The 27,916-nt window shown below is 41.6% G+C and overlaps 1 protein-coding gene across 1 annotated transcript; it reads left to right on the forward strand.

The window, feature by feature from the left end:
- LOC146035901 (interleukin-13 receptor subunit alpha-2-like) lies at positions 1-27,916 on the forward strand. Its single transcript, XM_083159604.1, has 10 exons — positions 1-148; positions 8,748-8,896; positions 10,797-10,948; positions 12,465-12,621; positions 14,422-14,539; positions 19,364-19,548; positions 20,996-21,141; positions 23,231-23,366; positions 24,612-24,723; positions 26,277-27,916. Exons 1-10 carry the CDS (start codon positions 126-128, stop codon positions 26,353-26,355), a joined length of 1,257 nt encoding a protein of 418 aa, XP_083015730.1. The 5' UTR covers positions 1-125; the 3' UTR covers positions 26,356-27,916.

The raw sequence follows: 27,916 nt of genomic DNA on the forward strand, positions 1-27,916 counted from the left end.
CATTTGGAATATTTACATTTTTGTGTGTCAATCATTGGCTGCTCTCCTCTGACCACGCCTCTCCTATACTCAATATTTAATCTGGTCCTGTGCTGCAGTTGGACAGCAATAAGGACATTGAGTGGATGCCGATTCAGACTGCCTCTGGGTAAGTGCAGAACTGCAAACTACTTCATAGAAAACAAAACAATCTTATGCTATCTCACTGTCTTTTAGAATGGTAACATAAATAGGCAATATGACTGTATTTCATTGAGGTACTACTTATTTAGATAAGATGTGCAATACTATACGTTTCTCTTCTAGCAATTTTCAGAGTTTTCCAAATTACAATAAGAGTTTTGATATTAGCACATTTCATGATAAATACAGATCGAGGTAACCTCTACATCTTCAGAGCTTTCTGGTTTATCAAATATTGAAGGATTACATGTGTATATTTACTATTATTGCTTGGAAAGCAGCAACAATTAAACAATTAGCTTGTCAGTTACTTTGCAATAACCAGAAAACTTTATCCCCTCAATATGTTCTAGAATGTATATTACAGTACATTTAGAAAATTAAAAAGTTAACATCTTACTCTAATTATCCACTTGGACTGGTTCCAGAAAATGCCATTCAGTGCTGTACTGAATAATATCTGTCTTAACAATTAACATTTTTAATACTGTTAATCTCCTTTATTTGATTAATGTCTTATAGCACTGGTTACAAGCCCTGTGCCCTAGATCATCACTTTTTTTTTTTTCTTTTACAGTGGCCCTTAGTTATGGGGGACATTTAATAAGTGGAAGGCGTCTGTTGGAGCCTGCTCTAGACTGTAAGCTCCTTGGAGCAGGGTTCTTGCATCTCAGTTACACCTCACTTACCCACCCACCATCTATAATCGCATCTCTTCTCACCTGTGTTTATTCATCTCTACCAATGACAGCCTGCCCCTGGTAACATGCAGACAACTCCTCTGCTTCCCTACATCTCAGCTGTATTGTGTACTAAGAATTCTGTTGCTAATTGAAACCTGTGCTCTGTTTTAGTTCTTCAGTTACTGTTATGTTTAATTCTGCATACCCTGTACTGTTCTAATGTGTGGGATACAGGGCCATGCACACAAAGGGTGAACCAAGAGACACATACTGGGCGAGATGTACTAAGTCTTGAAACGTGATAAATGGAGAGTGATAAACCACCAACCAATCAGCTCCTACCTGTCAATTTTTAAACAAAGCTTGCGACATGGTAGTTATGAGCTGATTGGTTGTTGGTTTATCTCTCTCCATTTGATCACTTTTCAAGCTTAGTACAGCTGGCCCATGGTGAGACTGATATACAAACACATTTAAATGTAGAAACAGCCAGGGTCAAATCAAGGTCTGTGGGGGACCTGGACAACAAACCCCATATCAATAAGTGACACACTGTGCAAGCTACAGACCCCAAAGACACACTGTGCCGGGATTATGCGCACCGTAATGCCCGTTACATATTATGCCACACACACTGTAATGCCCATTATGCATTATGCCACACACACCGTAATCCCATTGCACATTATGCCACACACTGCAATGCCTATTATACATTATGCCACACATGGTAATGCCCATTACAAATATTTGACCACGCACCATAATGCCCATTACATACGATACAGCACAGCACAATACCCATTACATATGATACCACATAATGAATTGCCCATTACATATGATACTACACACCATAATGCCTATTACATATTATGCCACATTAGTGCTGCTTACCTGCATGCTCAATGCCAGGGGTTATATGCTCATTGCCACGGGTTACCTGCTCGTTGCCACTGGGTTACATGCTCATTACCAGGGAGTTACATGCTTCTTGTGAGAGGTTACGTGCTCGTTGCGGGGTGATTATATGCAGGCGTGAATGCAGGCGGCGTGTGGCCGGGCATGAGTGTGGGCGCACGGCCGGGCATGAGTGCAGGCAGGGCATGTGATGGAGGAGATAATGGAAGGTATAGTTGCAATGTACTGTAGTTTCCTGCAGCACCCGCTGAGATCATCCTGGTTTGGGCATGCAGGCAGCCAGCAGTGGTCAGGACTGTATTATTTGCCAGCCGGCCACTGGCATGCCCGTCCAATTTGATCACAGATGTGGCATTGGGCTGATAAGCAGCGGGTATCATGTGCCTAAGCAGCACTACTGAGGGCATTATGTGTAAGTGGCACTTCTTGAGGCATTATGTGTAAGTGGCACTTCTGGGGACATTATGTGTATAAGCAGCAGTACTGGGTGAATTATGTGTAATTGGCACTAAAATATCTTATATAAATATATGTTATGTATATTATGTTTAAAATAAAGAGAGTGTGACGTCAATGGTCCTGCTATGAGGGGGAGAACCATAGTCAACGGCTTTCAATTATGTTGTTCAAACTTGTAAGGGAGGAGAAATGCCCCCTTGGGAGCAGGAGCCCAGCCACACATGACTCCATTATTTCAATTAGGTGAGTCCAGCCGCGTGTAATATCCCCCTTGGCAACAAGCATGTATTCCCACATGGCATAGAGCAAGAACCCCCTAGCAATGAGCACGTAGGTAAGCGGCACTTATGTGTCAAATATGTAATTTGCATAACATTTTGTTATATAGTATGTAATGGGCATTATGGTGTGTGGCCTTATGTGTAATTGGCATTACGCCATGTTGATTTATGTGTAATGGGTATTATGGAGTGTGGTCTCAAGTGTAATACCACGCCCCCATTTTGTTATGCCACGCCTCTGTCCCATGAGGCCACGCCCCTTTTTTGCACCGTCCCCCCTGCTTGTACATTTGGATTTGGGACCACCCATTACCGTAATTCTAGATTTGCCTATGGGGTTGCCTATGTGCTGTAATATTATCTGAGTGGGGGGACCTATGTAATGTACTGTATGGGGTGCCTATGTGCCTATATGGGGTGCCTAAGTGCTGTACTATTATCTGAGTGGGGGACCTATGTAATGTGTAATGTACTGTATGGGGTGCCTATGTGCTGTACTATTAGAGTGGGGGACCTATGTAATGTACTATATAGGGTGTCCTATGTGCTGTATTATTATCTGGGTGGGGAGGACCGATGTGCTGTATTATGTGTGGGGGGACCTACGTGCTGTACTATTATCTGTGTGTGGAGAACCTATGTGCTGTAATATCTGGGGGGGGGGGGGGGGCTATTTGCTGTATTATCTGTGGGACCTATGTGCTTTATTATCAGGGTGGGCGATTTACGGATCAGATGTCACACACCTGCGATTTTGCCCCGATTTTGCCCGATTATCGTCCCAAAGTGCCGAAACCGGATGAAATTGGCCCAAAATTGCATAGTGTATAGCCACTCCTCTGGTCAGATGGCCACACCCCTTCAAAAAGACCACGCCCCTTGGTGGGCCCCTGTGAGTGCATTTCCCTGGTGGGCCCTTCATGCCCCAGTCCGACACTGGCTGCACATATGTTTTACCTTATGTGCATCACATCCGACCTCTGGTCACGTATGCATAGGGTCGATTCAGATGTCAAACACATGCGATTTGGCCCAATTTCACCAGGTTCCCTGGCCCTATTCATCAGAATCGGGTGCAAACAGGCCAAATCGCGCTAGTGTATGGGGGCCTTATGTGCTTATACTGACTGCCTGTAGAGCAAGTAGGTCTGGAAACTGTTTAGTGTCGGTTATGATCCGGTTGCTCTTTGAAATTTGATCACAGTTATTGAAGACTTCACAGAGGTCAGTGTAGGAATATTACGTTTGCATGGTTTTGTTTCATTGCATAGTCTTCATAAACAAAAACCTACATGAATGACGCACAGCATAGAATTAAAGTAACAGCCATTTGTCTATAGGGCTAATAAAAATTGCAGGTTTTAACTTAAGTAGACAGTTATGTACTGAATACAGTTCTGCTCATAACTGGAATTAGAACGGTTACACTGTGTTCTTGGAAATGATGGAAGGGAGAATTCTCTGCAAACAATAACCAGAACACCCAGTGAACCCTCTGCCGGCCCATCATACTGAACTTGCCTCCTAGGGCTAGATTTCTCTTTCCAACAAAATGTGGAATGAGTTTATCTCCTGCTTCCTTTCATGTTTTTATATTGAAATTGTCTACATGTGTTTATTGGAATGCTGTAATTAGGATGACGTTACAATTACAGTGTTACAGGCTGTGTTTGAAAAATGCTGATTAGGAGCTGATTGGTCAATACCGTATCTCTTTCCACTTTACCTCAATGAAAGATTTGACATCTCTCCTATGTAGTCTTGTATCTTTTCTGTAGCTGATTTGATCTCCTATAGGCATCGTATAAAGTTTGAACATAAAAACTGGTAGGTCTGTCTTTTACTATACAGTAAGTGGCATACCTTTCAGTATCTTTTCTTAAAACATTGGTTTGCAAATGCATATTATTTATGGGAATTATATATCATTTGCAGAAATAATAAATATGTTTCAGAAAAAAAAGACAATTCGCATGGTTTAAAACCCCCATACACACTAGGCGACCCTGGCCGACACCGATATAGTTAATAATATCGGCTGCGGGTGGCCGATATTGAGTTTACACACTGAACGATATCGGGAAATTATACTGTTCAATGATGTCATCAGGTCCCACTGAACATACGGTTTGTTGTTACAATATAACCAAATTAACCTGCAGGTTCTGCCAACAGCAAGAGTTGTTAATGATGTGCGGGAGTGGGCACACACAAGAGTATATAGTAAAAGATATATCTCCCAAAGTCCTTGAAGAGCAATATCTTTTACTATATCCTCTAGTGTGTATGGGGCTAAATAGTCATCTTTTATGTACTGTACAATGATAAATTGTAACTCTTTGTGTTTCCATACCAGTTTACCGTTGTACAAATGATACATGTTAAATAAATTAACCTTTTGAGTGACAACATCTCTGGGCAGTATTCAATGACCAAGTTCTCCGTGCATGGAGAGCGTTTTATTTCGCTCTCCATGCACTCTCCGTGTTCCGGAGGGCTCACTGCCACTCCTGCTCCCTCTATTCAATGTGGTTAAGACTCGCCGCCACTCGCAGCGAGTCTTAACCCCTGCAGGGAGCAGGGAGCTTTCAGGGAGCCGGAAGCAGCCAGAGAGATTAAAGTCTCCCTGGCTGCTCCAGAGGAATGTGGAGAGGAGGGGGGCTCTCCGGGACCCAGGCAGCACAGCCTGCCCCCCCCCCTATAGCCAGCGGGGGACCCAGTATTCACTGCACCAGTTCGTGCATACTAACGATCGGGTGCAGTGAATATATGAATATGTAATGAGCGGATCGAGCGCTCCGGCCCCCTGCTGGCTGCACTGTGTAAAAAAAAAAAAAAAAAAAAAATTTTAAAATATTTTTTTCAAAATTAAATATATATTCATGTGCTATAAACACATGAATAAAAATAACATGCCCCTTCACAGAAAAAAAAAAACAGATTTTTTGACACCAAAATTTCTTAAAAAAACCTTTTAGTTTAAAAGTTCAAATTCCAGCTCCCCATCAAAAGATGGAGAATTGCTACACGGAGAGACACGGAGAAAATCACTTAGAAAGACGGAGAATATTTCACATTGAATAGGGTTGCTCGCTTTTGGAGAGCAAAATGCTCCGTCCAAGGCGAACAAAGCACAAGTTCTCCATAAAACACGGAGAACTTTTCTCATTGAATACTGCCCTCTGTGAGAGATGTGAAAATATATCCGCTAAAAAGGCCAACATCTTAGATATGTGCACGATATCGGCTAAAATGCCAGCATCGCTCACATTTGTTATATAAATTCAAATAAAAATGTTGTGTAAAAAAAAGATTATATTTCCTAAGGTAAACATTACAGGTCATTATGATGAATAAAACTGTTTGCTTGGCAATTTTGACACCGAGTTCGACAAACTCACTTGACACTCAAAGCGTTAAGCATGTACAATGGTAAAATTGGGCATTGTGATGATAAATAAAAAGATACATGGTACTTGGTTATATATGGATGACCACCCGATAGGATGTTGCCAGATAGAATATTGATGCTGGCATCCTTGTCTCTCCCCCTAACTCCTTCCACACGCAACCTATAGTTGTGAAAATTGTTATCACCTTGCGCTGCTAAGTAGATATGATGCTCTGAGAGAATATCCCTGAACAAAATATATACCGGACACACCATAAGAAAACTGTATTTATATAGTTTGCATAGGGTTAATTATTTAATAATTACAATATAATAAAAATATATATAAAATATAACAAATAGAAAATCTATACATGAAAAGCTACATGAAGCACCAATAATGTATGACAATCACGTGTAGCATAGAAATCTCCATGAATTTAGCAGGTAAATAGGGGGTTAATAGCAGCCCAGTGAGCAGTTAGTGAAGGCAGACTTGTTAAGCCAAGCAGGTTAATAGGAATCAATAGCCAAAGCCAAAAGGTATGCACAAAGCCGATTAGCATGTAAGCTGAACACGCATATAATAGTCAATTAGGCAGTAGTACAGTCTTGTGGCATGAATAATCTCACCCTTTATGGAGATGGTTGTAGATTTGTTTAGGAACTGGGGAGCCAGGTGGTCCGATGGCTCGACCCTTTAAGTGGTACAATGGAAAGAAATATGTCCAAGATAGGACATATAGAAGTCTCCCTGGGTGGGGCACAAGCCTTTGATATTAAAATTTAACTTTTATTAGATATGTGTTAAGAAATCCCTCGAATAAATAAGGAATTTAATACAATCAACATAGAACATGCAGCTGGACAAACGTAACGATAACAACAAATATTTACAAATGTAGTAAGAAAGCAGTTTCATCCAGAGAGGTCATGGACCTTGCTTAAACTACAGACATCATCTGCTGCATTGTAGAACTCTCTCTTTCCTCTTCTTGATACAGAGGGAAGTACAATTTGAAAAGCACACAATGGCCCTTATTCTGGTTGGTGCGGTAATATCCGCGTGCGTTCGTGCCGCCGATGTTTTGTGTCTGCGCATGTGCAGAGGCGTCTCTGCGCTTGTGCGAGCGGGGCGTTCGGCCAAATCCCGCATGAAATGTGAACACTCCGAACAGGGGGTGGAGAGGGGCGTGAAGGGCTATTTGGGCTCATTACCATATGCATACGCCCCGCGTTTCATGGGCGTTCCCATGCAAACGCTGGGCGTACGTATGGTAATGCAGTCGTGACGCACGTGTAGGGGGCGGACATATGACATCGCCGGATGTCAGCTGCCCGCCCAGATCCCTGCTTTTGCACGGAAAAATGTGTGGTCTGAGGTTGCGGGAGCTGGTGGACCACTCGGTCCTGCATTCGATGGTCTGCGACCATCGAATGATGGGGAGGTTCCCTGAGATGGAGGAGGCGTATTCCATGAAAAATACACGTGCGGTCCGTTCGGCCAGCTTCTTACCGCATACGGACGGAGTTGGCGATCCGTATGGAAGGCGGGGTTTCGCACGCACGGTCCTGGACGCATATTCGGATCCGGCCGCACCGATCAGAATAAGGCCCATTGTTTGCCACATTTTTTACATGATATTTCTGTTTGCCGAAAAGAAAAAAGTAAAAAAGATAAAGACGCAGACAAACGCTTTAATTGAGTGTGTTATGCTCATGTACTTAAGGGAAATGGCTATTGTAGCAATTATTAGTGATATATCTCCCAGTGCATGAGCCTATTCTCACACCAACATCATATTTTGATTCCAGACTGTTAGAATTGTATCGATACCAGGATAACATCTAATATTTATTACAATTACATCCGGATATCCTGGGATACTAGATATTTAGAAAGCCCTAATATTTCACTGCTTTCTTACTAAATTGTAAATATTTGTTGTTATCGTTACATTTGTCCAGCTGCATGTTCTATGTTGATTGCATTATATTCCTCACTTATTCGAGGGATTTCTTAACACATATCTAATAAAAGTTAAATTTTAATATCAAAGGCTTGTGCCCCACCCAGGGAGACTTCTATATGTCCTAGCTTGGACATATTCCTTTCCATTGTACTTACCCTACTCCCAGGGAGCATCTCCTCAACCATATTATATATAAACTTGTTGTTTGGAGTTAGCCTTTTCTCATTGTGGTCAGACTGTCCAGTGCCCTAGAACCTATCCCTTATCCCCTCATTTCCCTTTGTCTTCCCTTTAAGTGGTAGCAATGTCCCAAATGAATGGCTCAGGTAAGCAGAATGGATGCGGCGGAAGGCTTGGCAGCCCGCCGGGTTGGTGTGTCTGCTGGAGCAGATGCAGGGCTGGTGGTATGCCGGGCTCACTGAATGGAGTGTAAGAGGCGAGCGGGTTGCTGCGTCTGGGAGACTGGGAAATGCAGCCAACAGCGGATTGAACGGCAGCTGGAATCACGGAGATTGTGGACGTGATGTCGTAAGACGGAAGTGACGAGTGTCAACGTGTTTTGTTTCCAAGGTAACAAGAAACTTTTTCAAGACTCGTCTTGAAAAAAAGATTCTTGTTACCTTGGAAACTAAACTGCATGTTTTTATCGCACGTGTGTTACAATCTGTATGCATGTGCAATCTATAAATCTATCTATAGACGCCTGGCCTGTGGATTCGCAGTCGTGTGGTCAGGTCTGAATAAATCCCTATATTTGTTTATAATATAACCAACCAATGTGCTTAATTGACATATAATGAGATATTGTACTCTTTTACTTTCCCTGCTTTTATACGTGTTTTGTATCATTTAATAGTTCTAAAGAACAGTTTAAAGAGAAAATGTGGGACCATAAGTGCATTACTGGATGTAATATTATGCAAAGTATAAGCTTTCAGTGGATGATGACCACTGTTATATATTCCACCCTTTGTGTTCCATGGGCTGCAGCGGTACAGATGTATGGTGAGTATTTTATGTATTCCTATATTTGTGTTTCATTGCTTTGCAAAAGACACATCAATGGTTCATTAATATTGTCAGGATCCGGTTTATAAGAAAAACAGTGTTTCTCCAGGCTTGCTTTTCAGTCACGTTGCGGGTATCCGGGTGTTCGGCCGGCGACGTCCGCGAGTGACTATCAGTGCTCTCGCCCCATCACTCACGCTGAAGTTACCTGCGGCCTCTCTGACGGCCCTAAATTGTACGCTACCACTACCATGCATGCAGGCCTCAGGCCTATTCCCATGCACGCTGACTTTCCCTCCAGGTACCAGTCAGTGGCGTAACTACCTAACTGTCGCCTCCCCGCAGCATATTTTTCGGCGCCCCCCCCCCTCCCCTCGGCGTACCTGCCCGTCCGCATCTGCCTGTCACGGTCCCGTCTCTCCCGGTGCCGGCTCCTGCTGCTATAATGAAAACGGACTCTTAGAAAATGGCTGCCCCCATACTGCAGACAGAAAACTGTCTGCAGTATGGGGGCAGCCATTTTCTAAGAGTCTGTTTTCATAATAGCAGCAGGAGCCGGCGCCGGGAGATACGGGACCGTGATGGCAGGACAGCAGTGGGTAAGTGGTAACTATAGCCCTTCAGACCCCCGGCGCCCACATGTTCTCTGCACCTCCCCGCCACTACGGGGGCTGCGGAGCTATAGCTACGCCACTGGTACCAGTGTGGAATAAAACCTATGATACATTACTGAATCTGAGCCATATTTTGTTCGTGCCATAGTTTACCAATCTCGGGCTTTTTTTGGAGACCTAGGAGGAAATTTAATAAGATGGGAGTTCTATTTCAGATGGGAAGTTTCTATGGGCAACCAATCAGATACTACTGTATAATTTATCTTTTAGAAAGCGCTAAATAAGTAGATTGTGATTGGTTGCCTATAGCAACATCTCATCTGAAATAGAACTCACATCTTAGTAAATTTCCCCCCTAGTGAACACGCCACACTCAGTTGAGGAGACAAAATTTATTTTTTTTCTAGAGAAAACGCAAGTAAAAGGCTGTTATGAGCTGAATAAATAGTCTCCTAAGTCAGGGCCATCTTAACATTGGTGAGGGCACCTGGGCAGAACCCCCGGGGCCCCCCTCAACATAACTAGGTGCAGCGGGGTCTGAGCAGCAGGGTCCGGGCAGCAGTGGCTGGGAGCTTGTATTGCTGCGCTACTTGCCAGATGGGAAGTGCTGCTGATATTTAAAAGACTGTCAGGACACTGATTGGCTGAGAGAATTCAGCCAATCAGCATCCAGACTGCCTTTTCAAAATCAGCAGCGCTTCCCACCGCCCGACAAATAGCGCTACAAGCTTCAAGACGCCGCTGCCCGGACCCCACAATCGCTCAAGATTTTCGCCAGATAGACACATTTTTGGGGAGTCTATCACCAAGTTGGGAGCAACTGCCCATTAAGCCCAATGGGAAAGATGGCACTGCCCTAAGTCTATTACTATTTTACTTCTTCCTGGCCTTTGCTATGACTGTTGGCAGAAGACTGTTTAGTCTCATGGGCTCACTGGTCTGTTTTTGCAATCTGGTGGATTCAGCTTTCATATACACCAGGCATGTCCAATGTTGGCCCTCCAGATGTTGTGAAACTACACATCCCATCATGCTTTGCCACAGTTTCGCTATTAAAGAATGCTAAAACTGTTGCAAAGCATGCTGGGCTGTGTAGTTTCAAAACATCTGGAGGGCCAACGTTGGACATGCCTGATATACACCTTCTTCAAGTGGTGACTTTTCTTTAAAATAAACAATTCCACAATATTAATGTAAAAGTAACCTTAACCTTAAGAAAAGTAAATAATGGCTAAATGTTATGAATAATAATCTTTTTATGTTATACTTGCTCTTGCTTTCAGTTGCTCCCCCTTCCCATTTACAGATTGATGATCTGGGGTATTTGGGGCTGCTGGACATAAGCTGGCGGCCATCGGCATCTATGACTAATATAAGTCAGTGCACTGTGCACTATGAATTACATTACTATGACAGTAATGAGAAAAGATGGAGGGTAAGCTATTGTACCAATAAGAAATACATAGAGTAATGTTCATTTCCATAACTAGTAATGTTCTTTCACTAAACTTTGTATGTTTATTCTAAAGGTGCCCATACACTAGGGCGATCCACAGTGATTTGGTCACTTTTCATCTTATTCCATAGAGAAATTTGATGAAAAGTGTCAAAATGTGCTCAGGTCACAGTCCAGGGAGCATCGCATCGGAGCCGGAAGATTGCATGGCTTGGCTATGATTGCACATAATACTGTACACCATATGCAAGAGGACTGCATACAGGGTCTAATTCAGTTTGGCTCACAAAAGCAAACTATCTCTCTAATGGGCAAAACCATGTGCACTGCAGGTGGGGCAGATGTAACGTGTGCAGAGAGAGTTAGATTTGGGTGGGGTGTGTTCAAACTGAAATCTAAATGGCAGTGTAAGAATAAAGCAGCTGGTATGTACTCTGCACAGAAACAAAATAACTCACCCAAATCTAACTCTACCTGCACATGTTACATCAGCCCCACCTGCAGTGCACATGGTTGTGTCCATGCTTTTGCAAACCAACCTGAATCACCCCCATGGTGTATAGTATGCACATGGTATGCTCATTTGTTTAGGAAACTACTGTAGAGGTTCTACACATTTGCTGAGGTGTAGGAAGCGGTAAATCAACGCTATTTAAAAGGATCTGAAGAAGAGATTAAGAAAAGGTATAGAGTGTGGCAAATTGTCAGTGATTGTTTTCTCTAAACTAAATCAAAGGACTTTGTGGCTGATTCAGAGTTGATTACAAATGCAACATCTTTCTCTAACGGACAAAACCATGTTGCACTGCAGATGGGCAGATGGAACATGTGCAGAGAGAACTAGATTTGGGTGAAGTGTGTTCAAACTGAAATTTCAATTGCAGCGTAAAAATAAAGCAGACAATATTTACCCTGCACAGAAACAAACTCTAATCTAAAGTTGGGTGCAAACTGAAAGGATTTATCTCTCTGGTGGGAGCAAAAATCTGGTAATGTATAGGAGTATACCTCCCACCATCGGTGGCAGCGGAGGAGGGACATTTCAGTGTGCCAAATATGAGAGTCCAAAAACAGAGATGGGGCCAATTTGATTTCCAGCATGTGGGAGCAAATGGTTGATTGTCTTATGCTTCCATACATTACCAGTTTTCATGTTCTCACCAGACAGAATGGACAGATGAATCTTTAGGTGTGTACTCAGTTTAACTGTCTCTGAACATGTTACATCTGCCCCACCTGCAGTGTACATGGTGTTGCCCATTTAAGAAAGATTTTGCATTTGCGATCAGCTCTAAATCACCCACAATCATCTGTCATTTTGTGGACAGTTTTTAAGGGACAGGGACAAATACTGTAGCTGCATTTTCATTATCCGTACTGCAAAATATGTATCTTACTCTACATGTGAATAAATGGCTTACTAACATTCACAGTGGACAATAACTAATGTATGGTAATAAATTGTGCATTTTTTTCTATATTTTATTTTAAAAAGGCAATTAGGACAATGAAACAAACGCACAGAGCCGCATTCAATCTTGGGGAAAATATAGTCCTAAAATTAAGAACATATTTGAAAGGAAATTGTACAGAAGGAAGAGAAGTATTTAGTGAATGGGTGGAGAGAAATGACACGTTACTGCCTGTACAAGGTAAGAAGACACGGAGACTACTAATCATACATTTCTTTGACTTTTACACACTATGGGACAGATGTATCAAGCTTCAAAAGTGATAAAATGGAGAGTGATAACCATTCAGCCAATCAGATGTTGAGATTTTCCGAACCCAGTCTGTGAAATGGCATTCGGGAGCCAATTGGCTGGTTGTTTATCACTTTCAATTTTATCACGTTTTGAAGCTTGAGACATCTGGGCCTCTATCATATATGTGGACAACGATTGGGAATAGTAAAGTGTGCAGAGTACAGCAGTAGTGGAGCAAGACACTTGGCCAATAGCAAGGCAAGCAAAGGGTACAATAATTGCAAAGCAGTACAATAATTGGGGGTCCATGTGCTCAGATCTTAAAATTGAAACTTTAGAAATGTGAAAACTCATGTTGACCATTTTATGTGTCGACCATTTGTGTCCCCCCCCCCATGCCAACCTTGTGCAAATTGACCTTCTGGGGACAAATTAAATACTGTCAATCCTGCTCTTCTGTATGATGAGCTAGGCATATCTATGGGGGTGCATTCACTATGTTAACAGAATGATGGGACCAGAATGTCAGCGTGGTTAAAATGTAACATACAGTATCAATATCTGCAAGATGTCTGCAGGGAGAAAATGTCAACATACTGTATACCATGTTGACATACTGAAAATAATAAAGTTAGCATTAAGTTAAAAACTGCTTATTGCCATTGTCACCGTGTCAACATTTTATCAGCGTTAACATTGGTATGTCAACATGTTGATATGTTGACCATATGGATATCTTCATGCTGACATTATGAATGTTGACAAGCAGTGAAGCCAAGAGAGGGGAGGATTGGTACTACTTTGATTGAGGGGTCCATTGGGGCCCCTGTAACCAGGCCGCAGCAGCTGCATTAGCACTTCTAAACCTCGCACATGCTGCTGTGTGTTGGACTGCAGTGTGGCCAGGGAGTTTTGTATTTTATCCTAAGGGTGCATGACCATGCCCCCATGATTAGGCTATGCCCACTGAATAGTACCTGGGCCTGGCCAGGCTCTCTACTGCCCAGCCAACAAGATATACAGGACAACATCCAGGCAAACATGTGATTATCAACACAAACCTTAATGAAAGAGATCCATCACAGAACAGGCAAATAATAACATGTTTGCAACTCTTAATAGCCACAATGTCTGAAAAACACCATCCACAAATCCTTGCAGTCCATTACATCCAAGTTGTTGTGCCAAGCGTCATTTACACACTGTTGTAAAGATGTGGTAGTCGCTTCAGGCACGAGTAATGGAGCTAGGAGCTAACACTTTACTCATAGAAGTACAGCAGAATGAGAGTGTAAAGCAGGATTGCCGACCCTCCCGGAATTTGCGGGAGTCTCCCGAAAATCGGGTCCTTCCTTCCGGCCCCCGGAAGGGTGGGCAACCCTCCCGGAATCAGGGGGACCCCCACTGAGCCCCCCGATCGCGGCATTTATATGCCGCAATCCACGGGTCTCAGGGGAGGGGGCGGAGCTAAAACGGCACAATTGTGTCGTTTTTTAGCCCCGCCCCCTCCATGGATAACAGTTATTTCGGCTATTTGCCGTAATGGGGGCGGGGCTTAATGATGTCACAGTTAAGCCTCGCCCCCCAAAACGCGTAATGCAAGATTCCTCTCCGGGCTTCTCCCGGAGAGGATTTTTTTTAAAGTCGGCAACCCTGGTGTAAAGTAGTGTAATGTATTCTTAAAATTCTGTGGTCCTTTTAAACTGATAAACTCACAGTATGACTCATGTTTATTCACATATGCAGGCACACGGGAATCTAAAATTAAAGACTTTCAGTGTATTAACTCCAAATTTGAGATCCTGACATGTAAGTGGAGCGCTGGAGCACTTGGAAACAACAGCAACTATGAATTACAGTACTGGTATGTATGTTCAATGTCATTGGCTAAAGCCTAATATGATTTTTCATCTCATTGGTGCTTTATACTGTGTACTCTGTGCTTTAGGCATCTGCCCTGTTGGCTGATCATATAGGAGGTTATTCTGGTTGGTGTGTAAATTTCCGAATTCTTTCGGAGCGGTCCGCACGCCACGCTGTGCGGACATCGTACGAAGAAACGCCCACCGGTCCTCCGCATTCGGACGGACTCACACTTTAAGAAAAGGTCGTGTTTACGGACAACATCCAAACCTTGCGTGTGCGGTGGACACACACACATTCTGCACGGTCTTACAGCGTCTGCACAGTCTTACTGCGTCAGAACGGACGGGAACCTTCCCGTACGCACCGATGCGGTGTATTATCGCAAAACTCACCACTATTATCTGAACTCACAAATTGGTCACATGACCCACTTATGCAAAATTTTATGTTTTCCCTAACTGTAATAATTTTTTCTTTTTATCCCTAAATGTGTGCTGTTATTAGTGAATGTAAAAGTGACATGTATATTTATATTAGTGATAGCAAGTTCTGTCCATTGCTTGCAATGTAAATGTGTGTAAAAAATGCAGCCGTGCTTTCAGCATAGATTTGTGTGTTTTGTAATGGCCCATTTAAGCTGCAATGGTTCCAATTGAAGCAATGACAAGAGTGTAATTAATGAGTAATGAGTAGAGGAGTGTATTGTATTGTGTACAGCTGACATTGGTTCAGGTGCGGCCGTAATAATTGGGCGTTCCGAATGCCTAGCGCATGACCGAGTGGTGTCCGCAAAGCAATACTTGCTTATGGAGACCGCATATTTTCTGCCTTTTGGTTCGTTTGAAGTCGATGTTCTGTCCGAATGCACGCCTACCAGAATTAGTGCACTCCCTCATGTACGCCCATGTTTACGCCCAGTTTAGCCCACTTTGAAACTACGCCCCTGTGTACTTATGAATGACGCCCATATTACGCCCATATTTCCGAGTGAATGCGGTGCACTTTTCTGTACGGTATTAATGAGAACGAGTACGGAGACCTTGTGTGGCACATGCGCATAGCTTTGCCCACGCATGCGCAGACGGCTAAAAACCGCCATCCGAAAGAATTCGGAAATTTACACATCAACCAGAATAAGGCCCATAGAGATTCAAGCCTGGAGACAATGAGCTGGGCTTTAAAGAGGGTCTATAACAGGGGTAGGCAAGTCAATTTTAATGGAGTCCGGATCTGTCTAATTATTTTGATGGAGGTCTACGAAATCAAATATCTGTAATGTTGTTATTAACAATTTTTTATTTTGGTGCTAAAACTTGTAAAGCGAATATGCAGCACTATATAAGAAAATGTTGATAAATAAAATTCACATTGTGCCACACAGTTTGAGCCAAATTCACATTATGCCCCAAATATGAGCCAAATTCACAGTATGCCACAGGGTATGATTCCAAATCCACATTATGCACAGCAGTATGAGCCAAAATTCACAGTATGACAAAAACTTACAAATAGACAAACTTCCATCCTATTCACCTGAGATGAACTACAGTACTACTTTGAAGAGACCCCCTCCCCCTTCCCCTCCCAATGCTCATCAGCCATTTAAAAAAATGTATTTTCCCATCATATATTATATCTTACAGGGAGTTGGCTGTCCCGATCCCTGCTGCTCCCCCCTGCCACCACTGCTCCCATTAAGTCCTCATGCCGTCACTGCTCCCTCCTCCCGCCACTTCCCCTGCTGGGCCATCCTGCTGACACTGCGTGTTCCTGCCACCGCACAGACCTCACCAGCACTGAAGCAGACTGAGCTCCTCAGTAGCGGCGTGCGGGTGCGCAGTGACATCACCTGCACACCAGCCGCAATGCATCCCTGGGACTGCTACTGCCACTAGTTTCAGGAGTTAGACGGTCCGCATTTCTGTCCTTTGCAGTCCACTGCAAGCAGCTACAATTGGGCAGCCTGCATATGCAAAATGTAGTGAAAAATTCTATGGTTTTCGGAATATATTTGGCAAAGCAACTCATCTAGCAGGACTGGCTTTGACAAAATAATGCACTAAATACAAGGATCTTGTCTATATAATATACCGTATTAGCATGCAATAACTGGGTGTCCCATGTTTGCATGCTAACTAATGATTGGATGTTCACATCCAATCATGCTACATCTTCCACAGTCAGATATGTTCTACTTAGAGATGGAAATTGATGGTTTAACCTTTAATGCTACCATCAGTGGTTTGCATTAATGGCAGGAAACCATTGATGCTTTACAACATTGATGACCATCATTACGGAGGTTACGATTATCTTGGCTCAGAACACAACTGCTGTATTGCGTTGCAATTAAAATATGTATACTAATAAAAATTATGGGTTGTGTGCCCTCCTACCAACTCATCAATCTGCCCTGGTGCTTGACAGTGTGTTAGGCTGAAAGACCACAAGTGTGTAGTGTAGGACACTTCTGCAAACCATCTAGAGAGAATACAATTTTAAAGTATTTTGCCATCTCCAGTTCTTCAATACCCTAATAATGATTTTAAAGACCTATGGTAACTTGTAAGAGAAGAGACACATATAAAATATTTTTTTCTTTCAGATATACTGTACGTACCCTCACAGATCTCACCTCATAACTGATTGTTTTCATTCAACATTATGAAGATAGAGTAGTTTGGTTTTCTTTACTGTCAGCATTGTTGGGCACATTTGATATGGCTTATTATGAATATGTTGTTATGAATATATTTATTTAAATAGACCATTGGAGTAAAAAAGATGCCAAGCCAAAGAGCCAAAAAAAAAAAAAAGCCAAGCCAAGGATACCATTTACCAAGGGTCAGGTAATTAACCATTATACTGGAATTACCCAACCACGCAACCCAGATGTATCTTGAAGAACATCCAAATTTGTCATAATGAGCCACAGATTATCCATCCCCCACTACACAGGGTTGACATGAAAAACCCAAGTAGAGTTCCCATTATTGATAATTACACAAGCCTCCAGTAGTATAATGAGCACCCCCAGACCAGTGTTCCCTCTAAGCTGTGCGCACGTGCACAACTCGACGAGCGTGCGCACAGACATTACAACAGAGCGCACAAAGCAACAGTGGTCCCTTTTTGCAGTTGTGGACACAATTAATGTGTGTTTCACCCATTAACTACATTTTGTGCTGTGTTTTAAATGTTTGAATGTTTAATATCAATTTTGAAGTAAAGTTAACACAAATGCTGAACGTCATTTTCCAGTTATATATAAGTGACGCACAAAAATTTAAATTTCCTTCCAGAGTTGCACAGCCAAAATTTTTTGCCGCACACAGCCTTCGTAAAATTAGAGGGAACATTGCCCCAGACTCTCAGTCAGTGAGTGTGAGAAATCTGTTGAATATAATATTACTTCAGACTCCTTGCATCAATGGCTTAGAGATTCAAGGAGTCATCAAAATGTAAAAAATAAACAAGACTCAGCAATTAGTCAAGTTTCAAACACAAAATAATGGAAAATTCCAGAGGAAAGTAGTAGTCCAAATGGCAGATATCAAATTACACAGTTCAATGAACTTTGGCAATCCACTTTATATGTTTTCATAAATGAAATAAAGGAAACAATTCATGATGTAGTATATATAGATGTAAATGATACAAGATGAAAGGACTGGTAATTCTTCGAAGCGAAAGATGATAGTGTACCATACTCAAACTAAGGTGAGGCAACCAGTGCATATAAAGGTTTCTTGAATTGTCAATTTGCATCATCATGTGTAATACAGTCCGTATTCACTGGAAATGATGCTTACTCACAGGTATAGTCAGCATACAATACTCACAATCAGTGAGGCAGCCAGTACATAGAAAGGTTTCTTTAACACATGTAATAATACAACCAGTATTCACGCTAAACAATGCCTAGTCACTAGTATAGCCAGTGTACTATACCAGGGGCGAATTGGCAATAGAAGCCACAGGGAAGATTCCCATTGGGCCAGCAAACCTGTGGTACTGCCTGTGGCTGGGAGAGGTAGAGAGTGACCAACTGGTATTGTGGGTGTGATAGGTGGTAGAGGGTACCATGATGCTGCCATTGTGTTTGGGGGTAGAAGGTGGCAGGCTGGCGATGTAGGCATGTAAGGGGATCACTTTGGAAATTTTCCAGGGACACTTTAAATTCCCAACCCACCCATGACAACTGCAGTAAAAGACTCAAGAAGAGTTGCAACTGTGTCCAACTCAGAATCAAGCTCTATGAGGAGTGATTTTGCCACCCTTCAATAGACCTCCACCCCTAAACAGACCCCACCTCCATGAGGGCTGCTTCCAGAAATTAGCTGGGCTGGTTTTCCATCCCAATCCGCACCTGCACCATACTCACAATCAGTGAGGCTGTTTTGCTCCTATAACAGTTTATTTGAGGAACACACAGATATCCCTATGTGACACCTCTCTGTTATAGCCAATATGCGGATAAAAGGGATACATAGAAGAACAACTTGGTTTCTTAGTGAAAACAACAATGTGCTTCTTTGTACTGTCCTAAATGTAATAGTAATTTAAGTGTAATTCTCATCTAAAGTACTTTTAACGATAAACACATTACCAGTTGACAATTACATTTCGTAGAAACTCTTGGCTAACTTTTTGTGTTCTTGGAATTAGTAATACAACACAGGCATTTGTAAATGAGATTACATTGGGACTGATGCAGACAAAGAAATTTGTAGACAGATTTCCTTTCATTGATTTAAGATTAAATCTAAGCAGGAGTGGATTGTATAGATAATGTTCTGTTCTGTAATGTTTACTCTACTAGGCAGGATGGCATGTCTAAGAAAAAGACTTGTGGCAGTTACCTTCATTCAAATGGAATAAATGTTGGGTGTGTTTTTGGAAGTGATGAGTTTCAGCTTTTCTCCGACTTGTCTTTTTGTGTTACTGGAATTCCTGATATGGATCCGATAAGACCGTCATACTTTGTCTTCCAGCTTCAAAATCTAGGTAAGTCATCGACGTATCAAAACTAGAAGCACAGAAAGATACATATATAGATATCTCAGTATAGTAGTAGACAACGGGGGGTATTCAGTCTGGGATTCTGGCTTTCGGGACTTCACGTATCTTTGAAGCGCCAAGTTTGGTTTTGCTGTGTAAATGATTTCTACTATAATATAAATGAGAACTCCCACTTTCTGGTTCTCTATTACATTCCTGCCATCATTAGAATTAAACTTGTTCCACTTAAAGAATAGGAGAAGTGAAAGTGATTAAATAAAAGAGATGAGCAGTCCGGTTTTAACTGTGTTCTTTTCACCAATTTAGTGCAAGTACAGATTGGAAAACGTCATCTTATTGGCTATCCCAATCACATGAGAGAATCCAATGCAATTACATTTTCAGACTCTAACGTAACTAAGTATAAAGCAAATGACTCAGTAAGTAACAAGACATTGGTTCCCCGGCACACTGAATAGTTTTAGCAACCAATCTTGAACACTACATGATAATAGAATTCAGAGATATTGGTTACATATAACTGCGCAGGTGTATGATATGCCCCCAAGCCGCGTCAAGGCTTCTCTGTATATTGGGGGAAGCCAATATACAGAGAAGCCTTGACGCGGCTTGGGGGCATATCATACACCTGCGCAGGTATATGTAACCAATATCTCTGAATTCTATTATCATATAGTGTTCAAGATTGGTTGCTAAAACTATTCAGTGTGCCGGGGGAACCAATGTCTTGTTACTTACTAAGTATTAACCCCTCCCTTGCATGCACCTGAAAAGTTTTACTGAACTAATTTGAGCATCTACCACTATCTGTATGTAAAGTGAATGACTCACAATAAACAAAAGGCACATTTACATAATTGCTTCCTCATTTATCGGCCAAAGTAAGAACAAAATAATTATTAAACTATCTCCATCAATTCCTCCAACAAAGGAATGTTCTTTTCCTCTAGAAATGGCCCACTACAGTATGTTGCTACACATTTAATAGAAATGTGGGTACTTATGTAATATCTGGACTCCCGTTTTTCTTATGAGACCACCTCCCCTCGCGGGGCTCGCTGCGCTCACCACACTTCGGGCACGGTGGCTCGCTGCGCTCGCCACACTATATAAAATCAACTCCATGCGTAGTTGGATAGTAGGGGTATGAAAAAATGGGTGCATTTAACATGGGAGTCCAGATAATACATGAGTACCGAAATGTGACATATTCAAAATACACCGTAAACAAAATATCAAATTCTTGCCTGGCAGTTTAAATAAATGTATTTGTATGATAACTTTTTTGTGTTGTACTTAATTTGTGTTTATGGACTAGATTCAATTTCCGGGTATATTCCAAGACTTATGTGGTCTAATGGAATGTTTTAGTAACATTAAGCTGTTTAAACAAAACGACTAACATGAAGTTCTTCCCCTATTAATCTAATAGGTAAACCTGGAATTCCCGAAGATCTAAACATCAACAAGACCTTGAATAATGAATTAATCATGCACTGGAAGCCACCCAAGGGAAAAATCCCATCACAATGTTTGAAATATGAGATTCAGTATAAAGACCAAGCAGAAACATGGAAGGTTTGTATTATATATTTTTTTGTTTCAGAATTGTACACATTTTAAAATCTACTGCATGATTTTAAAACTCTATTGTTAATCAATATGAAATATGTTCTTTATAAAATATACAGATGGAGTGGGAGACATCTTTGCAGGGGATGGTGGAAGAGTCGCCATCCACCATCCCCCGCCAGCTGCCGTAAGGGGACGCGCGCGCATGAGATGCGCCTGCGTCCCCTTACAACAGGGCTCCCCCCGGGTCCCCGCAGCCTCACCGACTGTCGCCCCGGGTGCTCTCCGCCTTGCCGCACCCCCCCCTAACCCTGTCCGTCTCCCTGAAGTGGAGACGGACAGGGTTCCCGTCCCCCCGCCGACGGGAAACTGGGACACACGTGCGTGTGAGACGCACATGCGTCCCAGTCTCTATCGCCGGTGCTCGCCAGTGCAAGGGATCTGGCGAGCGCCGGCCAAAGATGTCTCCCGCTCCATCTGTATGTTCTAGGTCTGTATATTACAGGTTCAGTATCCCTTATCCAAAATGTTTGGGACCACAAGCATTTTGGATAAGGGATTATTCTGGATTTTGGAATATTTTGTTTTTTAATACTCACCTGGTCTCTGGCGGTCCCTGGACATCTACGGCATCCAAGGCGGCCATCTGGTTCGCCTTGAGAGGTATTGCCGGATCCCTAGAATGCATGGCGTGGTTGACTTCGTGATGTCACCAATGCACCCAACAAATGCATCATTGGGATTTCCCTCTAACGACGAACACGATGGCTGGCGTGGATGCCATGGATGTTGGGGGACAGCCCTCCTACGGTTTTGTGAATATTTCGGTTTTCGGATATACAGATACTCAACCTGTAATTAATTATTGACAGGTACATATTTGTCCTCATACTGTATATGATTGTTAATAAATAATGTAATGGATGATATCACATTTTGGGTTTAATAATTATTTACACAAATTTTAATAAATGAGCCACTATAGGTTATGTAGCAAACAAAGCAACTATTCCTTTTGAATTATATTGTATGACAATTGTATGATAATTCTTCTATTCAAACGGCAACACTTTTAAAATTCCCAACTAAACCAGCAGATCTGACATGAAATCTCTGTGACAGTTAACAGTTGTCTGTACATTATAGAGCATCACTATGTCTGTCACTAAGTTAAATCGTTCAGCTTCCAGAATGTAAAGTTTGCATTTTAAAACCTTTTTATTTTTCATTTGAAGATTTTGTGAATTTTTTGTATTGCTCATTTCTGTACATTTTTATATTGAAACTCCTGTGACCTTACTTTTCTATAAAACAGTTTTTTCAGTATTTCCTTCTTCCAATGATTTGAATTTTAGTTAATTTATCTCCATGGATTAACTGTGTAAAATTAACCGGTGCGTTCTCTTCCAGTGAATAGACGCTGCCATTTTCTAGACAGTGACAGTGGTATTTTTAAAATGCCCTAGGAACATACAGTGACACTGTCCCATATATAGGAAGGGAGAGCACTTCAATATGTAATGATGAGACGGTCATTGCAACCATTCTTTTCCATAAAAGCCAAAGCTGAAAAAAGAGGGATGTTCCAGCTATACTAAACACAAAAACACAATTCTATTTCAACTACAACAAGCCTAACCAATTGACTAAACAGCCACACTCATCATTGCTGCAATCCTGGCCGGTCGTGCCTGTTTGTTACGTCAATATTGCACCTGCTGCAAAATCATTGCTCAATGAGTTTTTATAAGTGGTGATGGGTTTGAACCAATCACCACGTGACACTAGGCAGCGATGATCTGTACTAAACCAACCAATCAGCTTCTAACTGCCATGTTACAGGCTGTGTTTGACAAATGAAAGGTAGGAGCTGATTGATTAGGCTTAGTACATCTTCACCTACACTTTCTTTCCAGTGTCTGCTCACTCACCAACTAGACATATTCAATGCCTTCTGTCACTCATATATTCTATGTTTGTATCGCTCATATTCAGTATTTGGAGTATTCACGTCATCTTGGTTATACAGTATTTTGATTAGGTAATTTAAGTTTATCTAATGTTTTCTCTCACGCCCCTTCTCACTTTTTTCTAGACCCTCACAGAGCAGAGAGAAACCACATGTATCATTAACAAGTCTAATATTTGTTTACGTGTCCGGGGAAAAACCAACAGATACTGTGCAGATGATGGATATTGGGGTGACTGGAGCTCCGACATATGTCATAAAGGTAAAGTACAAAGTGAATTAATTTACAGGCCACTATCAAAAATGCTGGGAAAACGTTATATTCATGGGTACAGAGCTCTTTAAAATATTCATGCCATCTATTTTGTGTTAAATATATATTACAGAATTATCTACATTTTTACTAAATTACGGTCTCATGGACAGTTTGAAGTAAACATATTTTTCAACTCTTTGTGCAAAATGTATCTTATTGCACTGCGAGTATTTACCAAAATTCAGTGCAGATGCCAAAAGGCTGCATCTGATTGGCTTAAAGCATGTAAAATGCCTCCCAAATAATGAGCCTTCAATTCGCAGTAAGAAAACATGTTCTCTAGTCAACTTGTAAAGGGGAAGCCTGCTTATCTAGTTATCATTCTCTACTTACAAAGGGTCCTTTCCTGATACCGCATTTCAGGACTCCTCACCTAGCACCTATCTCCCAGCACAGCACCCATAACCTCTCACCCAGCTCCCCAACTATCAGTCCTCACCCAGCAACACAGAAAACAGCAGCATAATCAGCAGAAGCTAGAGATTTCATTGCTGGGATCTCCTCAGCTTAGCTGACAACAGCACTGTGAATGTCTGAAAGGACTTGTTGGTCTCCTTTGTCTGGGAGAACTTTAAACACATTACACATTCTGTATAGAAGAACGTGCAACAAAATGCCTCTTGACATTAAAACATGTTTGTCCCATCATTAAAATAAAATACAATACTGAATGCTAATGGTAATGGTAAACGTCTTGCTCCTATATGGCTGGTGTTTAAAACGATCTAACAACTGAAGCTGATTTTAACCATTGGCTAATGGGCCCCATACATCAGTAATCACAATTTATGGATTTCCAGATATTGGGATTTTTGGGCCAGATAAATGGATTTTACAATCTATCTGACTTTGCCCACACATTACAGATTTATTTCAGTGATCGGCAGATTTTTCCATCTAAAGATTGCATCCTAATATCTGGAAATTGCCCAATCGATTGCTGTTCATAATGTAAATAGATGAAGAAGACGAATTGGAAATGCCCACACATATAAAAAAGATCTGCAGATAATATCAGATTATTAAACATGTTTAAAAACCTGATTAAGCAATCGATTGCCGATTTTGACTGGGATTGCCAAAAGGGGGAGCCCACATATGTAAAATTAATTGTGGCAATCATCTCCATATCTGAAAATTGTCACAATTAATTGCTGATGTATGGGGCCCTTAACTGTATTTCTCTTGCAGAGCCTCCTTCCAGGCCCAGGGACATGTGGCTATACTCTGTTGGAGCCATCATTGTTATGGTGCTATGCTGTCTATGTGTAGCTGTCACTATAGTGGTAGCCAGAAAGAGAAAGTAAGTGTCTAGAAAGCCAATTTTCATCATTCACAGCTCTTTAAAAATACACTTGTGTAAATTCTGTAATGCTGCTTTGGTACCAATGGTGGAGAATGTTAATTTCATCCTGTTGTTAAAATTAAATTCTTATTAGATATATAACTTTTAACTTTATTTAGCAATTTGCTAGTGAGTGTGAGAAAAATGCTAAATACCAACTGATAAGTGAGTTTACATTTAGGAAATAACATGTTCTAGTCCCTGGTTCCTTCTAGATTTGAGACTGTTATTTTTGAAGAGCATTCCCAGATCTCATGAAATGAGCAGCGGCAGCTTTCACTGTAATGGTGGAAATGTATCAAACCTTCTAAAGATTGGAGGAGTTGCTTCCTGCAGCCAATTAGCTTCTAGATAGCATTTACAAAGAACCTTCAATAAAATGATAAGCAAAAGCTGATAGATTCATCTCCCCTAAACAGGGCTGTCTTACAGCACTGTAGGCTTTGGACAAATCAATGCACTGGACACCCTACTCATCCATTCAAGGGAACCAATGAAAAACATTGTAACATGCCCCTCCTGCAGACCTGCACCGTCTCCCCACATGCTTATAGACAGTGAATAGCTGTCAGTACTCTGATTGGTGAATTGGTAGCTAGATTCAGCCAATACCAATCAGCATGTTGACAGCAATTCACTGTCTGGCTGCAGCAGTGACCACTGACCACCCCCTGCTTAAGTGCCACTAGAATTGTGGGGCCCTGAGTATCTACACTGTGTGCCTAAATGTTAAGATGCCCCTATCCCTAAGGCATTTAACTATAGCAGTTCAGGTGGCAGGAAACGCTGCTTAAGATGCTCTAAGACTTTGTTTTTTATCCGAGTACACTTTGATAGTCACATGTATGTCTGCCGTTACAGTCTGAAAACTAACATATGGGGCTTCTGTGAATTTTTCCATGTTGGCAGTTAAAGATAAAAATAGTCCATTTGTCAATATATTCTACCCGGGGCAAACTCCCCTTGTGGCACCTGTTACCTTCTGCTCCAACCATTTACAGGTAGAGTTAAACTCCATCATTTTTTAGACTGAGAAGTTGATTTACTTTATTTGGTTCTATTGAAGATGCGATGTTGCCAGTAGCAACCAAGCAGAATCGAATTCTTATTTATTTACCACTTTTTAGAAGATAAAAGATATAATCTGATTGGTTGCCTATAGCAACATCCAATATTCAATAGAACTCCCAACTTAATACATAAACCCCAGAGTATCCCAGCTATCAATAGCATATAAAATAGGGAACTGATGCAGAACCTTGAATGCCAACACTCTAATAGACAGTTTTGGTCTGAAAATGACAATATGATGACAATATATAACAAAGTTACTGTCCTGATGCCTTCCAAAACACAGGTCCATACAATCTATTATTTATGTCTGTGTGCCAGCTTATACAGTATGTATGTATGTATGTATGTATGTATGTATGTGTGTGTGTCATTGCTTAAGATTTTATATTGGTTTGAACATGGAATGTTTTCTAAATGAAGCTCTTTTGTTATTTCAGATACTGGTCAATGCGTTTCCAACACAAGGCAAAAGAGCTGGTCTATGAAATTGATCATGGGTCTGGTCTTAAATACTGATACTGAATAAATAACTTCAACAAGGCATCAAACAAGGAAGAGTCCGTAGATGAGTGATTACATACTGCACAGATAATGACAACTTTGGTATAAAATGGACAAACTGCTGTACCGCGTTTTGTGTATCAAGAACTACCGTCACTGCAAAATAGCACAATAGATCTCAGTTCTAGAAGTGGTCAATTCTTGGGTTATCACTGCTGACTATCATCACTTTTTGCTGGAAGCCTGCTATTTTATCGACTGCTGTACATTTGCTGGAGGTGGACAATGAGTGATGATACAAAACAAAGCAAGCTTAGTTATACAGATGCCGGATAATCCTGAATCAGATATCTCTACTGACCTATTGTAGAAAATTCAAGAGACCTCCTCTGGAAATGTTGTGGGTTATCTTAGACTCCTAGGACAGTAGGCCACCCTTCGGAAACCCAACGCACTTCTTAAGCTAGTGTCCATGATGAAGCGTTTTGCATTGCCCCCCACACAAGCCACCTGCTTGTTCCTCTTCTGTGAAACCTCGGGGATGCACACACAATAAAAATTTAGCAGCAGCTACTGCCTACTTGTAGGAAGGGCTGGTGCTAGCCTTGTCTGGACTGGAAGAGGAGGAGAGGAGACGTGTCCAGACACCTGCACAATGGATATCTGTCATTCACCAGGACTAACACATATTGTAATGGGACGCATATATGCAAATTAGTAGCTTCTATGGACTGAACTAGCTGCAGCCCATAGAAGCTGGGTGGGGCTGTCCGAAAGGAAGGGAGTGGCATCCTCCTGTGAGCACGCACTCTGTGAATCACAGCCTGGCTTGGCAGTCTTACTCCCAATGGATCTGTCAGAAAGTCACTGGCATTAACAGAAATCTAACTCTGCATGTTACATTTGCACCACCTGTAATGCACATGGTTTTGCCCATTTTAAGAACAAATTTGTCCTGTGATGAGATCTGAACTACGCCTATGTGTAAAATATATAATGGGGGAAATTTACTAAGATTTGGGGCAATATTTCAGTCCTTTAATTAGACTGTTTTCAAGCTCAAAGAAGCAAACAAACAACTGTACATGAATACCTTTTACCAGCACCGTGGCCGTCAGCTTCCCCGCCGCATGTCCGGGTCCGATACGTCACTGTCCAGCGACTCACAACCTCCAGTGTGCACGAACAGGGCTAGGGTTGCTAGGCGACCAGTGACAACAAAAACAAAACAGCGTGTTAAATTAAAAAATAACATGCAGCAATACTTCAACCAAGAAAAAAATCATACTGCCTAAAGCATGGAGACAGTAGTAATGTATACATGCAATCAACATGGTAATGTAATTCAAAAGAACAAAATAGCGATGTCAATATAACGATAAACAGTTAGATAATACATTTAAAACAGGTAAGTGGCTCTGAGCCCCTGGGTATCAGCATATCTCATAGAAAATGTGAAATCTATTGATGGGGATCCAACTAGTCTGAATCATGATTCATGATATGTAAATATCCCTGACGACGGGAGTATCTGTCCCGAAACATGTAGGAATAAAAATCTTTTGATTGCATCTTA

The sequence above is a fragment of the Crinia signifera genome, chromosome 9, assembly GCF_055691185.1.
Source record: "Crinia signifera chromosome 9, ASM5569118v1, whole genome shotgun sequence".
In the NCBI taxonomy this organism is placed as follows: domain Eukaryota; kingdom Metazoa; phylum Chordata; class Amphibia; order Anura; family Myobatrachidae; genus Crinia; species Crinia signifera.

Bases quoted from the DNA above. Each gene is read 5' to 3' on its own strand.
- LOC146035901 (XM_083159604.1), top strand. From the start codon at position 126: ATGCCGATTCAGACTGCCTCTGG. The intron at 8,897-10,796 runs GTGAGTATTTTA...TCTTGCTTTCAG, and splicing joins TGCAGCGGTACAGATGTATG to TTGCTCCCCCTTCCCATTTA. The intron at 10,949-12,464 runs GTAAGCTATTGT...TATTTTAAAAAG, and splicing joins GTAATGAGAAAAGATGGAGG to GCAATTAGGACAATGAAACA.